Source organism: Eucalyptus grandis, chromosome 7, assembly GCF_016545825.1.
Source record: "Eucalyptus grandis isolate ANBG69807.140 chromosome 7, ASM1654582v1, whole genome shotgun sequence".
Lineage (NCBI taxonomy): Eukaryota > Viridiplantae > Streptophyta > Magnoliopsida > Myrtales > Myrtaceae > Eucalyptus > Eucalyptus grandis.
This window is the reverse complement of record NC_052618.1, coordinates 53989524-54008771: the sequence shown is the minus strand read 5'-3', so window position 1 is coordinate 54008771 and position 19248 is coordinate 53989524. Positions and strand designations below refer to the sequence as shown.

The window sequence follows — 19248 nt, the reverse complement described above, 5'->3', positions numbered from 1 at the left end:
AACCTTTATAACATTCTTCCAATTTAGTCTAAGCCCGTCTCAATGCAGGAAAACACACATGAGATCATAAAGTGGGAGCAATGACCTTATTCTGTTGACTTTCTCGGTCACGTTGACGGACAAAAGTCACCCTATTGCTCTGCTGAAAGAGAAGACAACCTCGTCTTTCTATGTACATCACAAAACACGGTGGCTAATCAAATTCCTCCCCCGACAGGAAGCGGAGAGGGTGGTTGTGTGGAGGTTTCAAGGGTGCTTGGGCACAGGATCGACTCCGACTGACCGGAGTGTCTCGGCCTTTGGGGGGTGGGCGAAGGCGTCCTTCCTGATCGGGTCGGGGACGGCCTCCCCGGGGTTGACGTCCTGCACGTGTGCCACCTTCCTAAAGAAGGATCGGGTCAGGAAGTTCTCCGACTCCTCCACCACCCGCTCCGGCTCCACCACCTCCGGCACCGTCTCCCGTCTCGACTTGTTCACCCGCACCGCTGGCGAGTGCATTATCTGCTGCTTCATCGTGTGCAGTCCCAGGGTTGCCGCTAGCAGTATCATCCCCGCTGCCACACATACCGGCACATAGCTTCCCCACGGCTTGCCTGCCCTCTGCTCGGCCCGCCCAACGTCCGCTGGCGCAGATGGAGCATAGGCCTTTAGCTTTGGCGCAGTGGCAGTGGCGTAGGACGTGCCAGCACTGACGCCCCTTGCGCGGTGCAGCATCAAGTACAAGCGGCTCTGCAAGATGAAAATGCAACGAGTATAGTTCGCTATTCGAGCTGGGTCAGAAAAGGAGTGGAAAGAGAGCATTAGAAGAGACCGTCGGCGCGACGTACCGGTGACCGGAAAGCCATGGCAGACGTGCTGTACTGTGCAGCCAGAGATCAGACGGAGTTGATGATAATGGCAATGTGCGACGCTCGTCTAGCTTTTCGAATCAGGATTGCGGATATGCTGCAGCAGTTGCATGGATTTTGGGTTGATTCGAGTTGAATTTGAAGGGCTGACACGAGGAAAGAGAGGAGAGAGCTCTGGAGACACGTAGCGCAATGGAGAAGAGCGGGAGTCGGCACTTGGCGATGCTGCAGAGGGGACAGGATCAACGTGGGAGCTTCTAGGAGCGCCACGTCGCCAGTCAGTTGCCGGGGGAAACGACCACAGGTTAACCAGTTCACAACATAAACCGACGCACGATTTCGTACTATGCATCGATCGGCAATTCTCGGACATCTCACGACTTTTCAAACGGCTTTGACGACACGCTAATTTTAATCGTTAGCCATTTCTGCGGAAACTAGAAACTAGGGGTGAGCGAGAATTTGGAACCATGGTCGCACCTAGCAGAAACTAGTTGAGCCGAGCCACGGTTTTCTTCTTCCCCCGAGCGAGAAGGAAAATGAAATGCAGGAAAAAAACATGGAAATACTGCAGATCCAACCAAACATCATCACTCGCCAACGGACAGAATCTCAATGTCAATATCAAATTCATTCAATTCTACCCAGAATCGCATCAGTAGATTCAACGCTTCAAAACGACTGACCACGTTCGGAAGGCCAAACGCCTGCAGACGTTGCTTTTCATGCACATATGACAAGTGCTGCTCGAGATAAACAGGTATGGAAAACCAGGTACCACGCGAGCCAAAATGATAAAGTACAGTATGTTACTGTCTCCGTCCAATTTCACCATCGCTCCACCGGAACTCCCGAAACGTTGCATGGACTCCGTCTCTGAAGCCAACCGACGCGAAAGTGAATCAATCTCTGAGCAACACGAAGCGCACGTGACTCTGGCGAACTTTATTCAGCTTGGACATGCACGGCAAAGAGAATCACAAGGACGCAGGTCTCCAGAAGTCGAACGGCATCCGATGCTGAAGGCACAGGCAAACAACAAAGATTAGACATACAATAAAACCATAGGCAGCATTGCAAGCTTGTCTAGAGAGTACGCTTTCCTATCGTCTCCCGAGCTCGAGACAAGACTAGAGAGTGGAGTCGATACGGTTGGCGATATGCGTTAAGTCATCGCAATTCACAATACAACGAGCGATCAAGCTTTCAGGCATCGTCACTTTTGTACATGTAGATATGGTGACTATAGAGCAGAAAGCACCTTGGCTATTGGCATCTTTGTTCTCACTGAATCGACTAATGAAAGGTCAATATCAGCTACTGCAATCCCTGTTGACACACGATCTGAAATAGAGAGCAAAAATGTTACTTTTCAATTCAGGGTTGCAATTGCCCAAAAGTGAAGGAAGAATATTTCTGTGGCTACAATGGAGCATAAATTCGTGCAGATCAGTGTATATAATGGAATCTCCAGTCTATGCAGACTGACATAACTAGATATAGTCTTCTCTTTGGTATGGAAGTTAATATTAAAAGAGAGCAATGGTGTGAAAAAAGGCCTGTATAGCGATCTTAATGAATGAAATAAGGCTGAGCACGTTGCTTTCCTGCTTAGAATTCCCAATAACAGATTAGTCAGAAAAAAAAAGAAGTGGAATTTGTCCTAACCAGGTAGACGACCAACTACGGTGCCCCACGGATCAATGATTAGTGTGTCGCCATAGCTCTCTCTCTTGTCGTTATGCTTTCCAGCTTGTGCAGCAGCGATTACCTAATGATGCATCAAGGCAGAGTTTCACAAAACAAAACACAGTGACTCAGACAGTGCTTCTGTTTCAGTAGCTTTGCACTAAGTAGAGTAAAACAATTACATACATAGCATTGAGTCTCTATTGCACGAGCACGAAGCAGAATTTCCCAGTGTGCCTGACCCGTTATCTTTGTGAAAGCTGCAGGCACCAAAAGAACCTAAAGATGGTAATAGAGATGTCAGATTTAGAAGAACCTACATATGTACATCCAACAAATCAGGACGCTTGGTACCTGTGCTTCATGTTGGAACCTTAGCTGTTGGTAAAGCTCTGGAAATCTCAAATCATAGCAAACTGTCAGCCCCAGACGTCCGACGGGGCTGTCTAGAGCTACTATATCTTTTCCTGTAAGAAATAAAAATTGAACTGGTGAAGAAGTATAGAATCCAGGCATTTATGTAAGAACTAAGAAGTAACAAGCATGATCCACCAAGATAGAGAAACAACAATCAAAGACTATACTACATAGAGAGAAATAAGACCAGTCACTCGTATGATAGTACACCACCTAAGCAGAAGGAGAAATTAAATAAAAGGCTCACTATGTGACAGAAAATAAAAGAAAAGAAAGACTGAGGACTGTGGTTTCCAACTTAAACCGCTCTCTAAAAATAGCATTTGAATAATTGAAGTGGCCTTTTCTCTAAGCATAGAAATACATTTCTTGATGCACAGTAATTTGAACAGAGTAAAGAATCATATGATTTTCTGAATCAGCATAAAGGTGCTTACAGAAGGTGTATAAAATGTAACTCGCTATTGTAATGGAATATTACTCAGTGATCTCATCAGAGTATCATCACAAACCAAAGGTGACAATTGCACAAAGCAACATACTTAAACAGAAAATACTATCCCTGACTTGAACGAGCAAAACAAATGTACCTGGTTCTGTGAAGCTGCTCTCTTTGTATGACCTTCCGCCCGGAACATCCACGTCAAACCTTAGGCAAAAGGAAAAGCACAATTCATTTTGTGATTGATGCCAACGCAACGGGCAAATTGTAGCTCAACTGGAAGGAAGCATTCCCATAACAAATGCAAAAATATCCAACAAAAAAGTCTTGTAAGTGCAAGCAAGATTCAATAGAAAATCACTTTAATTTGAGCTAGCTCTTTTTCTTCCTAATAAAAAAATTCACAGTGGTCTGCTGCTTCCCAATTCAACCGACAAGATAAATTTGGCAACCAGAGACACAGTTCTGAACAGGGATCTGCCATATATTGAGTAGACAGAGACGAAGATCGGGTTCGATTCTAGATTCATTTGCATTGGGAATTCATCTCGTCTAAAATTGCATCTCTCTTTCTCTCTCTCTCTCTCTCTCTCATACGTGCGCGTGCTTGCAGATGCTTCTGCCATGTTCATGCTGTCAACAGATGACTGGAACATGACAGTCGTGCTTGTGCATGCATGCGCACATGTATATGGGGAAGGGGAGGGGGCAAGAAGCAAATATACATCTTCTATGAGTAAGTTAAGAAAGCATAATCATGAGGGTGCACGGTAGGCAAAGACTGCTCAAGACATCTATCATCCTAGGAGCATGTGCATTAGCTGTGTTTAATTATAATCCAGTGATGAAAGTCAAACACAATCTGATCTGGCGGTCTATAATACATTAATGCAACGCAATAGGCATATAAGTTGAAGGAAACTTATCACATGACATTATATCAAAGGGTGTTGAGTTGATAACCGTACAAGTGTATCTTCCGATAAGTGCTCCTAATATTACCAGCATCATCGATCACAACATGTGTGTTGCAGATATGTGCCTCCTCTGATCCCTTTTCTTGGAATCCTCCAAGTGACAGCCAGATCTTCGACTCCCTTCAATTGAGAGATCAAATGAACACACTTTAGCACACGACAAAAATAATAGACGAGCAAATCGAAGCTGTGACTCCGTGATCCAATAGGAAAAGAGATGTGACAGAACGGCAAAACAACAGGACAGGGTTCGTGACCAAATGGATACTGGAGTTCACATAATCAAGCAACAAAGCATCCACGCCATCCATCACCTTGCAAGAGATTGGTATTGCTGCATGATCGGTCCATCCAACGGTTCCGCAATCTTAACACTGTCCCCATCGTTGGCGCCAATGAAGGAGAAGCTTTCCGGAAAGCAAAGCAATTTAGCCCCTGCAGAAGCTGCTTCCTTTACCAACACCAACCCAATTAACATAAGAACAAACCACACATGCGACATTAACAGTATAAACCGTAATGGTTGTCCATACGAATCAGCTTTCACGGAAGTTAATCAGAGTCAACCACAAACAACAGCAGCATCAAGCTCACTACAATTCACCACCATCGGAGAAAAATTGCTCATAAGCAGAGATAATCATCAAACATCTAATCAATTACCTAAAATTCATTGCCACGAGAGTTAAGTTCACATAATTCATAGAAAAAACGGAACTTTTGATAGATAGATGAACGAGGAAGCTGAAAAACGAAATTCTTCAATCCTTCAGCATGATAACCGATCGATAAAGCGTAAATAAGAGTGCAATGAAACGATTAGGAACCGAGATGCAATAACAAAAGAGAGGAAAGAAAAGCGAGAGCATGAGAGTTACCTGGACGAGGCGAGAGCAGGTGGCGAAATTGGCAGCGAGGTCGTTGATGGAGGTCATCTGGGCGGCGGCGACTCGGACTGAGCCGGCGGCCATGGTTGAGTCGGCGGCGGCGGCGGCGGCGGCGCGTGAGATCGAGGACCAGGACCGCGGTTGGGGAGAGGAGATGGCGAGGTGGGTGGACGATGTAATTGGTCGGAGTAGAAGGGTGGGCGCGGGATGGAAGGAGAGACCAAGTGGCATCGTTTGTTTCGGACCAGACTCGCAAGCTGCCACCATAAATTTTTGTCCCTGTCTGTCCTTTTTTTTTTTTGGCTTGAAGTTGTTGCATTTTGAGAAAATATGAAAAATAGAGGGGAAAAAAAAGAAAAACCTTGCATTTTGCATCATTTTGTTAAGCATCCCATAATAATTCATGTATCAAGAAAGTCCTAAAGATTTGATATTCAATTATGTCACTATAGCCATTAACTTTTTAAAAAGTAATCCTGTGACATTTTTCAGTTTAAGCATTTAAGTTTGGAATTTGGATTTCATGTTTTACATAAATTTAACTGCTTATGGTGTAAAATCAAATCTTTGGAGTTGCAACATAACATTTAATAATTTCAAGTGTGATGATCTCTTTAACATTCATAATTCATGAGGTTTTAGTATAAACATCGAGTGATTTCATCTAAGAATTTATTTAATTAGGGTAAGCTATCAAGAAGGAGAAAGAGAAATATTTGATTTGTCTTGCTTTCTCTTAGTAAAATAAGGAAAGTTTGACAGCATTCTTCTTGGAATTTACTTTTGTTGATAAATGACTAACACGATTCCAACTATGTCATTTTCTAGTAAAACTTGTTTTCAGAACTTCTTGGGGAGTCAATCGTTTTGTAAGTATTGAGGATTTGTTTTTGTGGGTTCCACTTCCCATTGCATAGCTACTCTCTACCTCTCTAGGATATAACCACAATCATGTCGGAAGAGTATTAGCTTCATATATAGTAAGAAGTGCCATCTTAATTCTCTAGAAAAATATTGCTTGCTTGTGGTTACATATACTCATGATGCTCTCCATTCTTAAATTGTACGGACCTATCACGTATAAAATCATAAGATAAATTATATTTGCTTTAGCTAGCGCATATGAAAACCCCTTTAATTCCTTCCACGACGTGAGGTTTTAAGTTTCATTTGACTATGTGTGTTCAAAAATTAGGTCATGAGAAGGTGATTTCTTGCAAATTAGTTTTTTTTTTGGTAAAGGATTTCTTGCAAATTAGTTATAACTTGAATAAGACAAAAAGTTAATAATTTGGTAGTGCAAATGAATGAACTGTAGTGGAATTTGAATACAAAAAATGCGATATTGCTCTCTTTCCAACCCAATTTATCAAATGTTACGTTTGACCATTTTAAGAAAAAGAATATTGAAATTTGCTTGATTTTGACATGGGATGATCGATTCAAAGAGGGCCATGCCGTATTTCTATTTATGTAAAATTCTCGCCTAATAAGAGGACAAAATGTATCAGAATGTCTAAAGCTTTGCCCGTGGTTTTGATTCGAAAGTGCAAAAGAATCAATATGCACGCATTCCACAAGCCTATTACCGTGAAAAATCGAAACTTTCGTTTCTTTCCTCGATAAAAATCATATCTTTGAGCAGGATCACTCGTTTAAAATGACCAGAACCTTCGAGGGAATCGAAAACTAAAAGAATTAAAGGGCAAAGTCCGTAGAATAAATACGGGAAAAAAAGGGAACAAAGAAAAAAAGGAATCTTGCAGTTCCGAGTCTCGTTTTCTTGGCTCTTTCCGTCGCGGTCTACAGACGAGCAAATGTTGCCTAAAATGGTGGTCCGTTGAAAGGTCAAAGGGGAAGAAAACCTGCCGAAATCACCGTATATATATATCAGAGGAAAACAGAAAAAAAAGAAGAGAAAATGAGCGGAAAAAGCTGAAACTTTCTTTCCCATTTGCCCACAGAGAAAGAGAAAGAAGAAGGAAAAGCTCTCTTCTCTGTGATGGACTAGAAACCCCTTCCTCTCAAAGCTTTGTTGTATCAGCTCTGTCTTCGAAACCAACTCGAAAAGGTGAAAAGGGGAGGAAGAAAAAGACCCACGATTTGTCTCGCCCCCATTCATTTATCCCGGCGATCTGGCATTTCTTTCCATCGTTCCTGCCGAATATTACCCGGTTCGTTGCATCCACCGATTGGAAATTCGATTTCTTTTTGTTCTCCGAGATGGGTTGTGGCCACTGAGGGCTGTGATTCGGATTCTTGTTGGGTCTTTCGGGAACATTTTGGTCATTGATTAAAGGTACGTGATGGGTACGTGAACGTTGCCCGAAAGTTTTGATCTTTACCGCGATCTGACCGATTCGTGCATTTCTTGGGTCTCTCTAGAACGTGGTTTTTCCTCCATACGGGTTATATTTCAATGCATTGGATTCTGGATAGATGAAAATGTGAATCAGAGAACGTTCAGTTTCGTATATGTGCTTTTCCCTCTGTTCTTATGGTTTCTATTTATTTCCTGGATCTTGTTTCCTCGGTTTACCGCGCCTCTTGCTTGATCCACTATATCGTTTTTGTTTCAATTTGCAATTTTCGTATAAGCCCGTTTGTGCATTATCATATGCTTTGTATAAATTATATGGTTTAGGTTCATGCAATCTTTGCAGATACCACCAATTGATGTTTCCTATGTTCTTGACATTTCGCAGATTAATGGTGTCTGTGTTAATCAGTGCAAATCTGACTTCTGGCACTTGTGGCGTGGCTTTGAGAATTGCAAAGAAACTAGAGCAGAACTTGGGCTTTGGTATCATTTTCGATAACTACCTTAGGAATACATTGATTGCTGGATCATTTGGGTGAGAACATGTAAGTTATGGTAACCGGATCATTGATGAGAATTGTATCGCCTTGTTGGAAACCTTCGGTCGAGGGTGATGACTCAGGAAAAAGCGGAGATGCGAGCGGCCGTGTCGATGGCTTGTTATGGTATAAAGATTCAGGGCACCTTGTAAATGGTGAATTTTCAATGGCGGTAATTCAAGCAAATACTCTACTAGAAGACCAGAGTCAAGTTGAATCAGGGCCGATGAGCTCCCTTGAATCTGGTCCTCAAGGAACATTTGTTGGAGTCTACGATGGCCATGGAGGCCCTGAAGCTTCCCGGTTTGTCAATGACCGGCTTTTCGACTATGTTAAAAGTATGTTTTCTTGCCGTTGCTGCATCTGGACTTTTACACACTAGCAAAGATATTTAGCCATTGCAGTTATTTTCACATGGAAAAGAAAAAAGCCAGACGGTATTTTCAGTGTCATAATTTATCAGTCTAGTAAATAAACCTGTTAGGTTTTGGAATCATGACTAAAATATAGGATAACTATGTAAATGGCTGTGAACCATCATTTTGATGTGTAGGGCCGTTCTTTTACCTATGCTTCACTTCTGTTTGATTGTAGTCGCATTTTCAAGTAGATGAAACTGAGAAGAGCTAAGTGAGATTTGAGTGAATTGAAGTGTGGCGTGAATTCAGAAGCAAGCACTTTCTCCATTTCTGCTGCAATCCCTGTAGTATATAATGCAAACTATGAGAAGATCTGTGAATAGTTGCTGGCAAACTAGAAACTACAGATGGATTATAACCTTTGCATTGTTCTTCATTTGAACATCGAGATATTTGCAATTTTTTAGCTCGTTTGAGCTTCTACTTTACAAATATATGCAGCAAGTTGCAGTTAGATCATCTTAGGAAAGATAGGTGTGTTTCAGGGAGTAATAGAGGGTTTCCAGGAACTGCAAACCAATTCATCCATGTTAGTGAGCACGAAAACTTCCTGCAATATTGTGTATGCTGTTTTTTGTTTGTTTCAATATCCTCCTCCTCAATTGACAGCTGTTTATTTGCAGAATACACGTCAGAGAACCAGGGAATGTCTGCTGATGTTATCAAGAAAGCTTTTTTAGCCACGGAGGAGGAATTTCTCTCGATGGTAAAGAAGCAATGGCCGATTAAGCCACAGATTGCATCAGTTGGCTCATGTTGTTTGGTGGGCATCGTTTGCGGTGGCCAGCTATACATTGCAAATGCTGGAGACTCAAGGGTCGTGTTAGGACGAATGGAAAAGACTGTCAAGGAGGTCAAAGCAATTCAACTGTCATACGAGCATAATGCCAGTTTTGAATCTGTGAGAGAGGAATTGCGTCTATTGCATCCCGATGATCCACAGATTGTGGTTTTAAAGCACAACGTTTGGCGTGTGAAGGGTGTGATTCAGGTAATCTTTTACTGAATAGAACATCTTATCGCATGATTTTTTTTTTTTTTTTTAAATCTTTTGCAGACTTAGTTTGTGACAAATGTAACTTTACAGTCATTGCGCTTGCATTGTGGGAATGCATGACTTTTCCATGTCAGATAAATGGTTTCTTCCTTTTGGTAGTTTTTAAGTTAACATACTGTTTGTGTTCATGGTTTTTTAACATTTTCCATCTTCTTCTTGAGTTTCTTTGAATTCAGTAATTGTTCTCGCTTATGGCATATTGGAAGTTATAGAACTTAAGTCCCTTCTGTAGAGTGAGAAAAGTAGTCTTTTTCTTTTCATTATATTTGTTACTTGCAACATTTTGCTGGCTATAATTTGAATGTCGGTTACCCCATTTAACTTAGGGGGCTCTCACAGAAAATATTGTTGACCCCCCTTCCCCCTTTCAGCTGATGTAGCATAGGCAAATGATTCTGTCAATACAGGGATGCTTTCCATTGTCATTTATGATATGCAGCAATGCAATACTTAAAAGCATGTTATGTAGAAAACTTGTTTGTCATTTTTCAAATTGCTCTTCCTTTTCCCCTCCTTCCATTCCTCCATAAGGAATTAAGGATTTTTGATGTCCCTTGGCGGTTTCTCATCTTAATTAGTAGGTACTAATTGTAACTTTGAATGGTGGTACTTCTGGAGCTGGGTTTTAGATCCCAGACAGAGGTTACTTTAAAACAGATTTTAAAATGCATCTAAGGCTGTTGGCCAAAAAGATGATAAATAAATACACGTGAACTAGTTTGTATGTTTGTGCTTCCAATATGCTCCAAAATTGTCTGACTTGAAGTTGGTTGATATATCCAATTTGAAATTTCCATTAGCACAGTGTCTCCACCATTAGTGCGTGTTGACTGATGATGGTTACATGTTTCTGGCCTAACTATTGTACTTCAAAACCTAAAATGACACAACTGGAAAATTACTTCTCAATTTTACCAACCGATCTGAAAGGTAAAAAAATTACTGTTATCTCATGCCAGCTGATCAATTTTCGTCTAACAAGCTGACAATTTGGTATCTAAAAGCCTTACGCAAATCACAATAAAAAGGATTTGTTGATTTAGTGTGCACTTTCTTTAATAATCAAAAAAAAAAAGAAGAGAAATCTCAATTTTTGAGACACTCACTTTTATTGTGATTTGCATGGCCAGTAATTTGAAAAGGGGAATGTTAAAGAGTGCCCCTTGGGCACTTGTTAAGCCTTACCAAACATGCTTTGGAAATTTGGGATTTACTTTTTGAAGTAAGTGACTTTATTAAATGTGTGACTTTTTTATTTTCAAAATGTCTTGCAAAGTGTTGTTTCCATTTTTACTTAATTAGTGCTGTAGGGCGACTTGTTAACAAGACCCACATGAAATAATCATGACCTTTCAGTCAAGTATGCTTAAACAGTGTTTTGCATTCTGTAGCCATTTTTGCTCAAGGACATTTGTTAATGTGGTCCTTAAAAGAGAATGTGGGAAGTTGCTGGAACTGTGCAGCCGAAGTATGTTTAGTTTAATTTAGGTTTTGATTTGACTGAAAGGTTATGTTTTCTATTGATTATAAATTTTATTTTATTGATGAAAATTTCAAAAGATATGCACCTTCTTGGCCTACAATGTACATGGGAGGCATGCTACTTAATCAATCGAACAATGAGTTTGGAAACCAAAAGGCCGTGTTATACAATTGCCTTATGAGGGGAGGTCCATGTGGCATATACAAGTTACTTTTTCATTACATACTGTTTTGAATATGGCTTCGACAGACAGATATCCATAAGTTTTTAGAGCATTATTTCCTGGGTCATTTTTAACTCAGTATAAATGATGCGGTTGTCATTTTTATTCTAGGACTTTTCTGTGCCAACATACTGACTTTTCCTTACTTTTTTTTTTTTTTTTTTTGGTAAAGGACTTTTCCATACTTGTTTTTTTTTTTTTTTTTTTGGTTAAGTAAAAAATTTTTTTGGTTAAGACTTTTCCATACTTGTTTGGAGCTGTAGAAAGCTATAAAATCCTAACAAAGCTACATATGGTTCCTTGTGGATTTTCTTCCAGCTTAAGTGAGATTTTATCAAGTATGAAGTTCTGGTGTCTGTATCTAGACACATATAACAGAGTTTTAGTAGTGTTGATGGCATGTGTCTTGTGGTGCTATGCCTGCAAACTTTCGTAGGATGAGTAGAATTCGTGGCGTCAAGCTTTTGCAGAAAATATACAAAAGAAGAAAATTCATGACCTCATTTTCTTCGCAGACAAGTAGTTTGATGTTCCGTTTGATGTTTTACTTAATCATGGTGATGGTAGATAATCAGCAAAGTTCCTAGAAAATACCAGTCTGTGAGCGGTTGATGATATTTTTGCTAATTAATTTTTTTTTTTTTTTTGTTTTGCAGGTTTCAAGATCCATCGGTGATGCTTATTTGAAGAAGGCAGAGTTCAATAAGGAACCTCTCTTGGCAAAATTTAGGCTTCCGGAACCATTTCACCGACCGATCCTCAAAGCTGAGCCTTCTGTTCTAGTTCAACAGATTTACCCTGAAGACCAGTTTCTTATATTTGCATCGGATGGCTTATGGGAGCATCTTAGCAATCAGGAGGCAGTTGACATTGTCCAAAACTGTCCACGAAATGTAGGATATCTACCACATTTTTTGAATTTTGTTATTTGCGAGTGACAAAATTTTGCTAAATTTGCTTGGGGTGATTCTTCTGCAATTATCGAGTCAGACATTGGTGGATTTGCTTCTCGAAGTCTGTGGTGGGAGTCGGTTTTTGTTTTTCCTTCCTATCTTATGCTGTGCTTTCGAGATCCCCATCTGAGTTTTCATGTCTGTGCAGGGTGTTGCGAGGAAGCTTGTCAAAACCGCACTCCGTGAAGCGGCAAAGAAGAGGGAGATGCGTTACTCCGACTTGAAGAAGATAGATCGCGGGGTGAGGAGACATTTTCATGATGATATCACTGTCGTAGTTTTGTTTCTGGATTCGCATTTGATCCGTCGCAGCTCCTGGCGGGGGCCTCTGCTCTCGCTCCGAGGAGGCAGCAGTCCCCCTGCAAATGGGAAGACCTAGTCGAAGAGATCACAGAATCCATCAAATTAAAGACTTTCAGATCGCTTTTTTCTCTTTTTTTGGGTATGAGAAAGATTTCTATAGTTTTAAAGTCTGCAAAATTCGAAAATGGTGGTTGTAATGTTGTATAGGCACTTGATCTTCCTCCCACGATGCTATAATGCCCAGCTCCTTGTATTTGGCAGGACATTGCATCAGTGAAGTATTTTTTACACACAGAACGATGTATCCATTCATTAGGTGGTATTAGTCCCTTGGCCAAGCAAATCCCTGAAGGTTGCACACGATCCTCCTTTTAAACGTCAAACTATGCTTTTCCAAATATACATCAGGTGTAGTTGTGCGTATGCCGCCAATGAGTTAACAGGTTCTACCGTCTTATCTCAATTGGAAGAGACTTGTTCTTTTGGTGTCATGACTTTAATCTTCTGTTTTCCCGCTCACCTCTCTCCCACATCACGGCCTCTCTCTCTCTCTCTCTCTCTCTCTAGTGCTCGAGTGAGTGAGAGAATTAGGGAGACTGAGGCAAGAGGGAGAGTGATGGCAGTGGTGTTAATGGCGAAAGGCTGATGTGGCATTGTCGAGAAGGTGACGGTGAAGACCAGCCTTACCCCTCTGCAAATATGTCCAAACGGCAATTGGCCAAAAAGCCATCTAATGCAGACTGTAAAGTGGACATGTATATACCTCAGTCAGGCAAAACCTGAATAAGATTAGCAATGTTCGCAAAGTTGACATACCCCTCAAAGGCTACAAAATTCAACCAATATAACAACTGATTCAGCACTTTCTTAAGTCAAGAATGTGAATCCAACAAATTAATGCTTAATCAAACATGATCCTGGACACCAGCAACTTTGACAACACTAAAAAATGCTAGCAGGGGAAAGAAAAACCCAAGGGAGAACCCCACACACCCTATATGCATCCCCATGAGAGAGGTCTTCCGAAAGATGAAGATATCGAATTGTTGGCCCTTTACACCATCCTTGATAGGCAGAATTTCCAGGATTTGCGATAAGGATGCTGGTGAACACGCCAAATTTACAGGAGGGAAAACAAGAACGCCGATGATATCTGTTACTGACCTTTGCACAAATTCCAAGGAGAGAAAATCACTAAGTTAGTGTACTGAGGAACAGTGTTAAGAGTCTAGTTTACCGCCATTCAAAACCTTAGCTGAGGAGCACCGTGCAGGCACCAGACAAGTAAAAGGTAAGGTTGGCCAAAAAAAGCGTTCTGAAGGCTAAGAATGCTATTTGAGTAACACTTTCCATATCTTCTTCATATACACTACCAGAGACCATAATGCTAGCCCTGCTGAGGTGTAGAGCAACACAACTCCAGAAGCCACTAAAGATTCAGCTCCTCTGAGACTGCAGAAACGTAGTTAGCACAAAAGGATTATGATTGTATTCAATGATCAACCTCGTGCTAAAAGTATGCATCATAGAAAAGAACAAAAAGAAGCTAGAAGCTGACCTGCTGTCTCGAGTAGCCAGTAAAATGGTAAGTGCTGTCATCTGAGCAGCAGTTTTCCACTTCCCCAATTTATTTACAGCAACAGCCTGAGATATTTTTGCTATTCTTATGGCGCAATTTTATAACAGCTTTGATTCTTCATAGCAATTTTACTACAGCAGTATACGTAGAATTTACCTCTAAAAGCTTACTATCTTGAGAGGCAGCCCATTCTCTCACAGCAGACATAGTTATCTGAAAACGAGTACAAATGTTTGTTCAAATAATTTACCAGGGTATCCAAATCAAACAAGATCAACATAGAATGAACTGGAAGAAAGAGGAGACATCATTTTGCACCCAGAGCAACAATTTGCAATCATAATTCATAATCCTTCAAGACTTCTACAAATTAAACGAAAATGCTGATATTTGCACTATTGAAAGCTGTTGACAATTTTAAAAATCAATTTTGAAAGCATTATGGCTGTGTGGATTAGTCTGATTGGAGCCAAAAAAAAAAAAGGATCGAACTGTTAATTAGACATACTAATGGATATATTGTCACCAATCAGATCATTCAGAGGTAGATCATGATAGAAGTGCAAATAGATTTTAGATACAGATTCCGTGAACTCACCTCTCTACCTATGATAGCAATAGCAGGAGCAGTGATTAGCCACGGCAGCTGTCCAAACACAGAAATTTCCAAAGGTCTGCTACACAGCAGGATCAATATGGCTGCGACCATAAGCTGCAATCAGTGAGCATGAGTATTAATGAAGAGCTCGTGCACGTTGACCTGACAATAAGCATCTCAATTGTTAAAAACACAATGATCAACCACACCTTATCAGCTACAGGGTCTAGAAAAGCACCAAATGCAGAGCCTGAACCCATCTGAAATGAAGGTGAAAAAAATAGAAGTTACATACTTCATGTAAAGAATTGTTACAATTTCATCATTCCAGATAAAATTATACCTTACGAGCAAGGTATCCATCGAGCCAATCCGTAATTGCTGCTGCAATGAAAATGCCTGTTGTAGCTGTAGTACCCCACCTTGTATCCACATAAAAGGCTACAAAGCGATGTTAGGAATCTTAGTTATACAACTCTTCCAATTTATCATACAACAAATACTCCAATGAACAATACTGCACAGGGAATGCATGCTAGGAAGATTAGAATTCTGCCATGGTGCCATGGCTAGCACAAATGTCAAGCAGCAAAAGGAGTACCCTTTTAACACAGCTCACGGACCCATAAACTGCAGAAACTCAAAATGTCTTGTGGGGCTAAACACACTCAAAGATTACAAGGGAGTAATGAGCAACCAAGCTATATGTTTCTAAGACAAGATGCAAATCCACTCCAAACAATTGCACATGAAATGCATGGGCATAAAATATCTACTCAATTTATCCCCCCCTCCCCCCTTCTCTTTTTCTCTCTTCATTTCTCTCTCAAACATAAAGTCAGACCAAAGCCACTTCTAAGCTTAATGCTCCAGTTGGATCATGGCTTTTAGCACGAAGATGAGGCGTCCAATATGAAGACAATTAAGCCCAGCATTTCTTTAACGCATCATGCACATGCGCTTCGATTGTAGGATATCCAAGTAAGCAAGGCTCACCAGTTCTGCAGAAAACCGATCAAAGAATCCTAGCACAAGGAACCAACGGCCCTCTAGAAACAAAATCTATTTCTGTTCTCTTAAAGATAGAAGAATTTCTCATCTCGTCCCTGTGAACTAATCACTTCTGCATCTGACAACCTAAAATCTCGCATCAGCCACTGCTGGCTGCGGCGGTGGCAGTTGGAAGCCCGATAGAAAAACTAACATCCCACCAGTAGCACTACTCCATGATAAAGAGCACGAAAACTTCCAATGTAAATTCTATTCCACGAGGAGAGCAAAAAATGGAACAAACTCAGTTCATATGGCCGAAACCAAAATAAAACTGGAAAAAAAAATTTGAAATTGTTTGAACTGATAACACACGAGTTCAAAAGACATTTCCTCTCCACCTAAAAGCAGCAAGCGAATCACCATTCCACAAGGACGACGAGGAAGACAGAGAAAATGAAAAAGAATAGAAACAGAATTCACTTTCAAGTAAAATGAAACTCACTACTAACAAGAAGGGGCACGGCGGCGACACGAGCAAGCGTTAAAATCGTCGGCAACGTCAACAGCTGATCAGCCTTTTCTTCCTGATTCTGCACCGGCGGCGCTGGCGGCCGATGATTCCCGCTTTCCGATTGCGAGCTGCTCTTTCCATCATCATCACGCAACAAGCCCTCACTTTTGCCGCCCTCGAGGCCGGACGAGCTGGAACTAGAGACGCACTTACAGCCGCCGCCCGCCCGCCGGACAAGGTACGGTCCGACGCCATTCGAGGTCCTTCCGCGAAGGCTTCCGTAGCGACCGTTCAACGGCGCCGCGACCCACGCGCGCGGCAGTGCCGCCGCCGCCGGCGATGGCCGCGCGTTCGCGCTAGGTTTCGTGAGGGGCGACGAACGGCCCCGAGCAGACGGAATCGCGGAGGCGGTAGCGCCGCTCGCGAGGAATCGGATCAATTTGTGCGGGTGGGGGCCGCGAAGGGAGGCCGAGAATCTCAGGTTGACGCTCGGCATGGCGGTTAGCGGCGGCGGCGGCGGCGGAGCGGGCTCGACGGCGGCGGACCCGAAGCTATCTCCGGGCGATCTTCGAGCTCGAAAGCTGACTCCTTTGCTTTCTCTAGTGTAATTGCCACGTGTCGAAAACCCGTTTTTTTCTTTTTCCTTTTATCTTTCCCGGGAAAATGTTTCGTCTTTTTTCTCGGTCGTCTTCCTCCGCGGGGAGCGCTCCCTGAAAACCCTAGAGAGAGAACCTAGAGAGAGAGAGAGAGAGAGAGAGAGATGGACAACCTGCTCGACCGAGCGCTGGGGCTGGACGGGCGCGGCGACCGGTGGCCTCTCCTTGGCAAGGTGGTCCTCGTCGAAGACTGCGTGGAGACGGGCGGCGCTTTCGTCGTCCACCACATCATCAAGCGCTTTCTCTCTCCTCAGCCCGCCGCCGCTTCCAACCATTCCCTCATCTTGGTCGCCTTCTCTCAGCCCCTCTCGCACTACGATCGTGTCCTCCGAAAACTGGTACTCTCTCTCTCTCTCTACTGGCAATGGGTTGGTGCTAGTGATGGTCTCGGTGTGGAAAGTCCTGGCCTTTTGCTTGTTTCGGAATGATTTTGTTTTCTTTGATGAGTTACTGGCATTGGTCGCCGCAAATTTATCCTTTTTTTTTGGGTGGCAGGGCTGCAATTTAGTTGCTCAAAGGGATCACGATAGATTTTTGTTCTTTGACATGCTCAATCTCCGCTTCCCAGGTGAGGAATTCAGGTAAAAATCAGCTCCATTGTGAAATATCATTGACCTTTCAAATGTTCAGTCGAGTGTAGTGTGATTAATCATCTCGGAATCAGAATTTCGTATGTTGGATTGAAGTCCCTAACTCAGGCGTAATGGTTTTAGACCCTAAGTTCAGGTTTCCACTAGTGACAAGAGCCTTTTGATTTTGATTTAGTCTGATCGTGTAAGGACTTCAGCTGAAAGACGGAATGGACTTCATCCCTTTGATGAAAGTCCGCTCTGACAAATGTAGTCTTGATTTGTTCCAGGAAGTTTTGTTTAATGTATAAATTTTTTTGTTCGGGGTGTATGAGGGTGTGTGCATACCATGCATGTTTTCCCTGTAGTATATGTGTTTGGTGGGACATAATTTTGACATATGCAATATTTCTTTTTTTTGGTAGACAGAGATGATGTGAAAACTGGAAGCAGCGTTCTTGTTTCCCTGTTTGAGAAAATATACAATGCTGTCCGTGCCTTATCTGCAGAGAAGAACTGCATTACCATCGTGATAGATGATATTGCCCTTATGGAGGTGGTGGCTAATGGTTCTTCAGATAGTGTCTTGGACTTCCTGCACTACTGCCGCACTTTAACGTCAGAATTTGTAAGACACTGGGCTGCTGTTACAATGCATTTTCTCCTTGCACAATACATATACTCCTTATGTAATTATTTTGCTCTTCATTTATGTCTCAGGATTGTTCGGTAGTTGCTCTCAATCATGGGGATATCTACTCGACCACGGAAAAGCCTATGCTTATGTTGAATCTAGAGTACCTATCTAATATTTTGGTGAGAGCAGAACCTTTGGCTACTGGTTCAGCAGTTGACGTGCACGGACAGGTATTTCTCTACTGCAGCATCTGGGATTTCCTCTATCCAGATGAAGTTCTGCTAGTTGCTGAAAATATTACCTGCTTGTATCAGGGAACTCCTTTTGCGGCTGAAGTATATTGAATATTGGTGGTCTATTTTGTAGAATAGATTTTCTTCCTAATGATGATAGTGAAGTAATGAATTATATCAGTTCAAAGAATAAAAGGACGATCTTGATGGATTTCTAGACCTTTTTCTGTATCCTAATGTGTATGATGAATCATGAGCCTTCATATGATTTTGTCATGACTTTTTCATGATTCATTTGCAGTTGATGGTTTTCAATAAGGGTGAGCATGACGGGCAGGGGACTCCGGGCAGCAAGGTACATAACTTCCATTTCAGGGTCAAGGAAAATAGTGTGGACTTTTTCTATCCCGGAGGCCGTGGCTGATAAGAGCTGCAGCTGTTGGATGAAGGAAACAAATATTATCCTTCACATGTGCGACGAAGGGGCCACTTTGGCAATTTTTGTTACCTATCTGATGCACAAAAGCTGTTTTTTGCTAGAATGCGAAAAAATGGTTACGGGAAACTCGTGATAACAGCAAATTAGATAGATCTATAAGCTGACTTGATGGGAAGGTCTTCTTTTGCATATGTTCTAGTCAGACCTGTCATGGAATCTAACCGCCTTTGACAATATCTTTGTCGATGGACCATTCTAAATTTATAAAGGAACTATAATCCCCTGTTTGCATCTCCATGACTTGGTGTTCTTGCTGCTCTTCCCGGTGAGAATGGGAGTGCCAACTAGTAATGCAGTCTGAGACGGCTCTCCTGTATCGTATTCTTCGATGGTTCGACACGGTTTATTTGCTCTTATAATCTGGTCTTGCTGCACCACTGTTTATTTGTTTCGAACTTCCGCCCATCATGGAAAGT

General features: G+C 41.9%; 5 protein-coding genes across 8 annotated transcripts; 2 read left to right on the top strand and 3 right to left on the bottom strand.

Moving 5' to 3' along the window:
• Positions 1 to 22: 22 nt before the first annotated feature.
• LOC104454167 (hypothetical protein) lies at positions 23 to 1300 on the bottom strand. The gene is made up of 2 exons (XM_010068934.2): positions 828 to 1300; positions 23 to 729 (listed from the first exon to the last, which is right to left on the bottom strand). Exons 1-2 carry the CDS (start codon positions 843 to 845, stop codon positions 247 to 249), a joined length of 501 nt encoding a protein of 166 aa, XP_010067236.2. The 5' UTR covers positions 846 to 1300; the 3' UTR covers positions 23 to 246.
• A 121-nt stretch (positions 1301 to 1421) lies between these two features.
• Positions 1422 to 5543, bottom strand: LOC104454169 (deaminated glutathione amidase, chloroplastic/cytosolic). Its single transcript, XM_010068936.2, has 9 exons — positions 5252 to 5543; positions 4688 to 4824; positions 4365 to 4493; positions 3545 to 3603; positions 2892 to 3004; positions 2724 to 2816; positions 2517 to 2619; positions 2110 to 2192; positions 1422 to 1867 (listed from the first exon to the last, which is right to left on the bottom strand). The coding sequence occupies exons 1-9, from the start codon at positions 5525 to 5527 to the stop codon at positions 1826 to 1828; spliced, it is 1035 nt and encodes a 344-aa protein (XP_010067238.2). The 5' UTR covers positions 5528 to 5543; the 3' UTR covers positions 1422 to 1825.
• A 1568-nt stretch (positions 5544 to 7111) lies between these two features.
• Positions 7112 to 12900, top strand: LOC104454170 (probable protein phosphatase 2C 38). The gene is made up of 5 exons (XM_010068937.3): positions 7112 to 7559; positions 7966 to 8457; positions 9162 to 9529; positions 11958 to 12194; positions 12403 to 12900. Exons 2-5 carry the CDS (start codon positions 8133 to 8135, stop codon positions 12631 to 12633), a joined length of 1161 nt encoding a protein of 386 aa, XP_010067239.2. The 5' UTR covers positions 7112 to 7559; positions 7966 to 8132; the 3' UTR covers positions 12634 to 12900.
• Positions 12901 to 13288: 388 nt separating this feature from the next.
• LOC104454173 (CDP-diacylglycerol--glycerol-3-phosphate 3-phosphatidyltransferase 2) lies at positions 13289 to 16767 on the bottom strand. Of its 3 annotated transcripts, XR_727218.3 has the most exons (8): positions 16230 to 16767; positions 15078 to 15175; positions 14944 to 14994; positions 14735 to 14848; positions 14293 to 14349; positions 14116 to 14201; positions 13795 to 14009; positions 13289 to 13671 (listed from the first exon to the last, which is right to left on the bottom strand). XR_727218.3 is itself a non-coding variant. In XM_010068940.3 (7 exons), exons 1-7 carry the CDS (start codon positions 16732 to 16734, stop codon positions 13889 to 13891), a joined length of 1032 nt encoding a protein of 343 aa, XP_010067242.2. In that variant the 5' UTR covers positions 16735 to 16767; the 3' UTR covers positions 13289 to 13888. The 3 variants fall into 3 exon arrangements, 1 of the variants encoding a protein (XP_010067242.2); XR_727219.3 differs by having other exon boundaries at positions 13289 to 14009; positions 14116 to 14215; XM_010068940.3 differs by having other exon boundaries at positions 13289 to 14009.
• Positions 16768 to 16966: 199 nt separating this feature from the next.
• Positions 16967 to 19069, top strand: LOC104454171 (elongator complex protein 6). Of its 2 annotated transcripts, none has more exons than XM_010068939.3 (5): positions 16967 to 17232; positions 17390 to 17462; positions 17889 to 18091; positions 18184 to 18330; positions 18635 to 19069. In XM_010068939.3, the coding sequence occupies exons 1-5, from the start codon at positions 16999 to 17001 to the stop codon at positions 18755 to 18757; spliced, it is 780 nt and encodes a 259-aa protein (XP_010067241.2). In that variant the 5' UTR covers positions 16967 to 16998; the 3' UTR covers positions 18758 to 19069. The 2 variants fall into 2 exon arrangements, with proteins under 2 accessions (XP_010067241.2, XP_039172595.1); XM_039316661.1 differs by having other exon boundaries at positions 17390 to 17475; positions 17893 to 18091.
• Positions 19070 to 19248: the final 179 nt, after the last annotated feature.

Coding starts and splice junctions, on each gene's coding strand:
- LOC104454169 (XM_010068936.2), bottom strand. CDS start 5,527: ATGGTGGCAGCTTGCGAGTCTGGTCCGAAACAAACGATGCCACTTGGT. Junction 4,494..4,687: donor CAATACCAATCTCTTGCAAG/GTGATGGATGGC, acceptor TCTCAATTGAAG/GGAGTCGAAGATCTGGCTGT. Junction 2,620..2,723: donor CAATAGAGACTCAATGCTAT/GTATGTAATTGT, acceptor ATGCATCATTAG/GTAATCGCTGCTGCACAAGC.
- LOC104454170 (XM_010068937.3), top strand. CDS start 8,133: ATGGTAACCGGATCATTGATGAGAATTGTATCGCCTTGTTGGAAACCT. Junction 8,458..9,161: donor GCTTTTCGACTATGTTAAAA/GTATGTTTTCTT, acceptor GTTTATTTGCAG/AATACACGTCAGAGAACCAG. Junction 12,195..12,402: donor TCCAAAACTGTCCACGAAAT/GTAGGATATCTA, acceptor ATGTCTGTGCAG/GGTGTTGCGAGGAAGCTTGT.
- LOC104454173 (XM_010068940.3), bottom strand. CDS start 16,734: ATGCCGAGCGTCAACCTGAGATTCTCGGCCTCCCTTCGCGGCCCCCAC. Junction 14,350..14,734: donor TTGCTATCATAGGTAGAGAG/GTGAGTTCACGG, acceptor ACTCGTTTTCAG/ATAACTATGTCTGCTGTGAG. Junction 14,202..14,292: donor AAGATAGTAAGCTTTTAGAG/GTAAATTCTACG, acceptor AAAATATCTCAG/GCTGTTGCTGTAAATAAATT.
- LOC104454171 (XM_039316661.1), top strand. CDS start 16,999: ATGGACAACCTGCTCGACCGAGCGCTGGGGCTGGACGGGCGCGGCGAC. Junction 17,476..17,892: donor TTCCCAGGTGAGGAATTCAG/GTAAAAATCAGC, acceptor TTTGGTAGACAG/AGATGATGTGAAAACTGGAA. Junction 18,092..18,183: donor GCACTTTAACGTCAGAATTT/GTAAGACACTGG, acceptor TTTATGTCTCAG/GATTGTTCGGTAGTTGCTCT.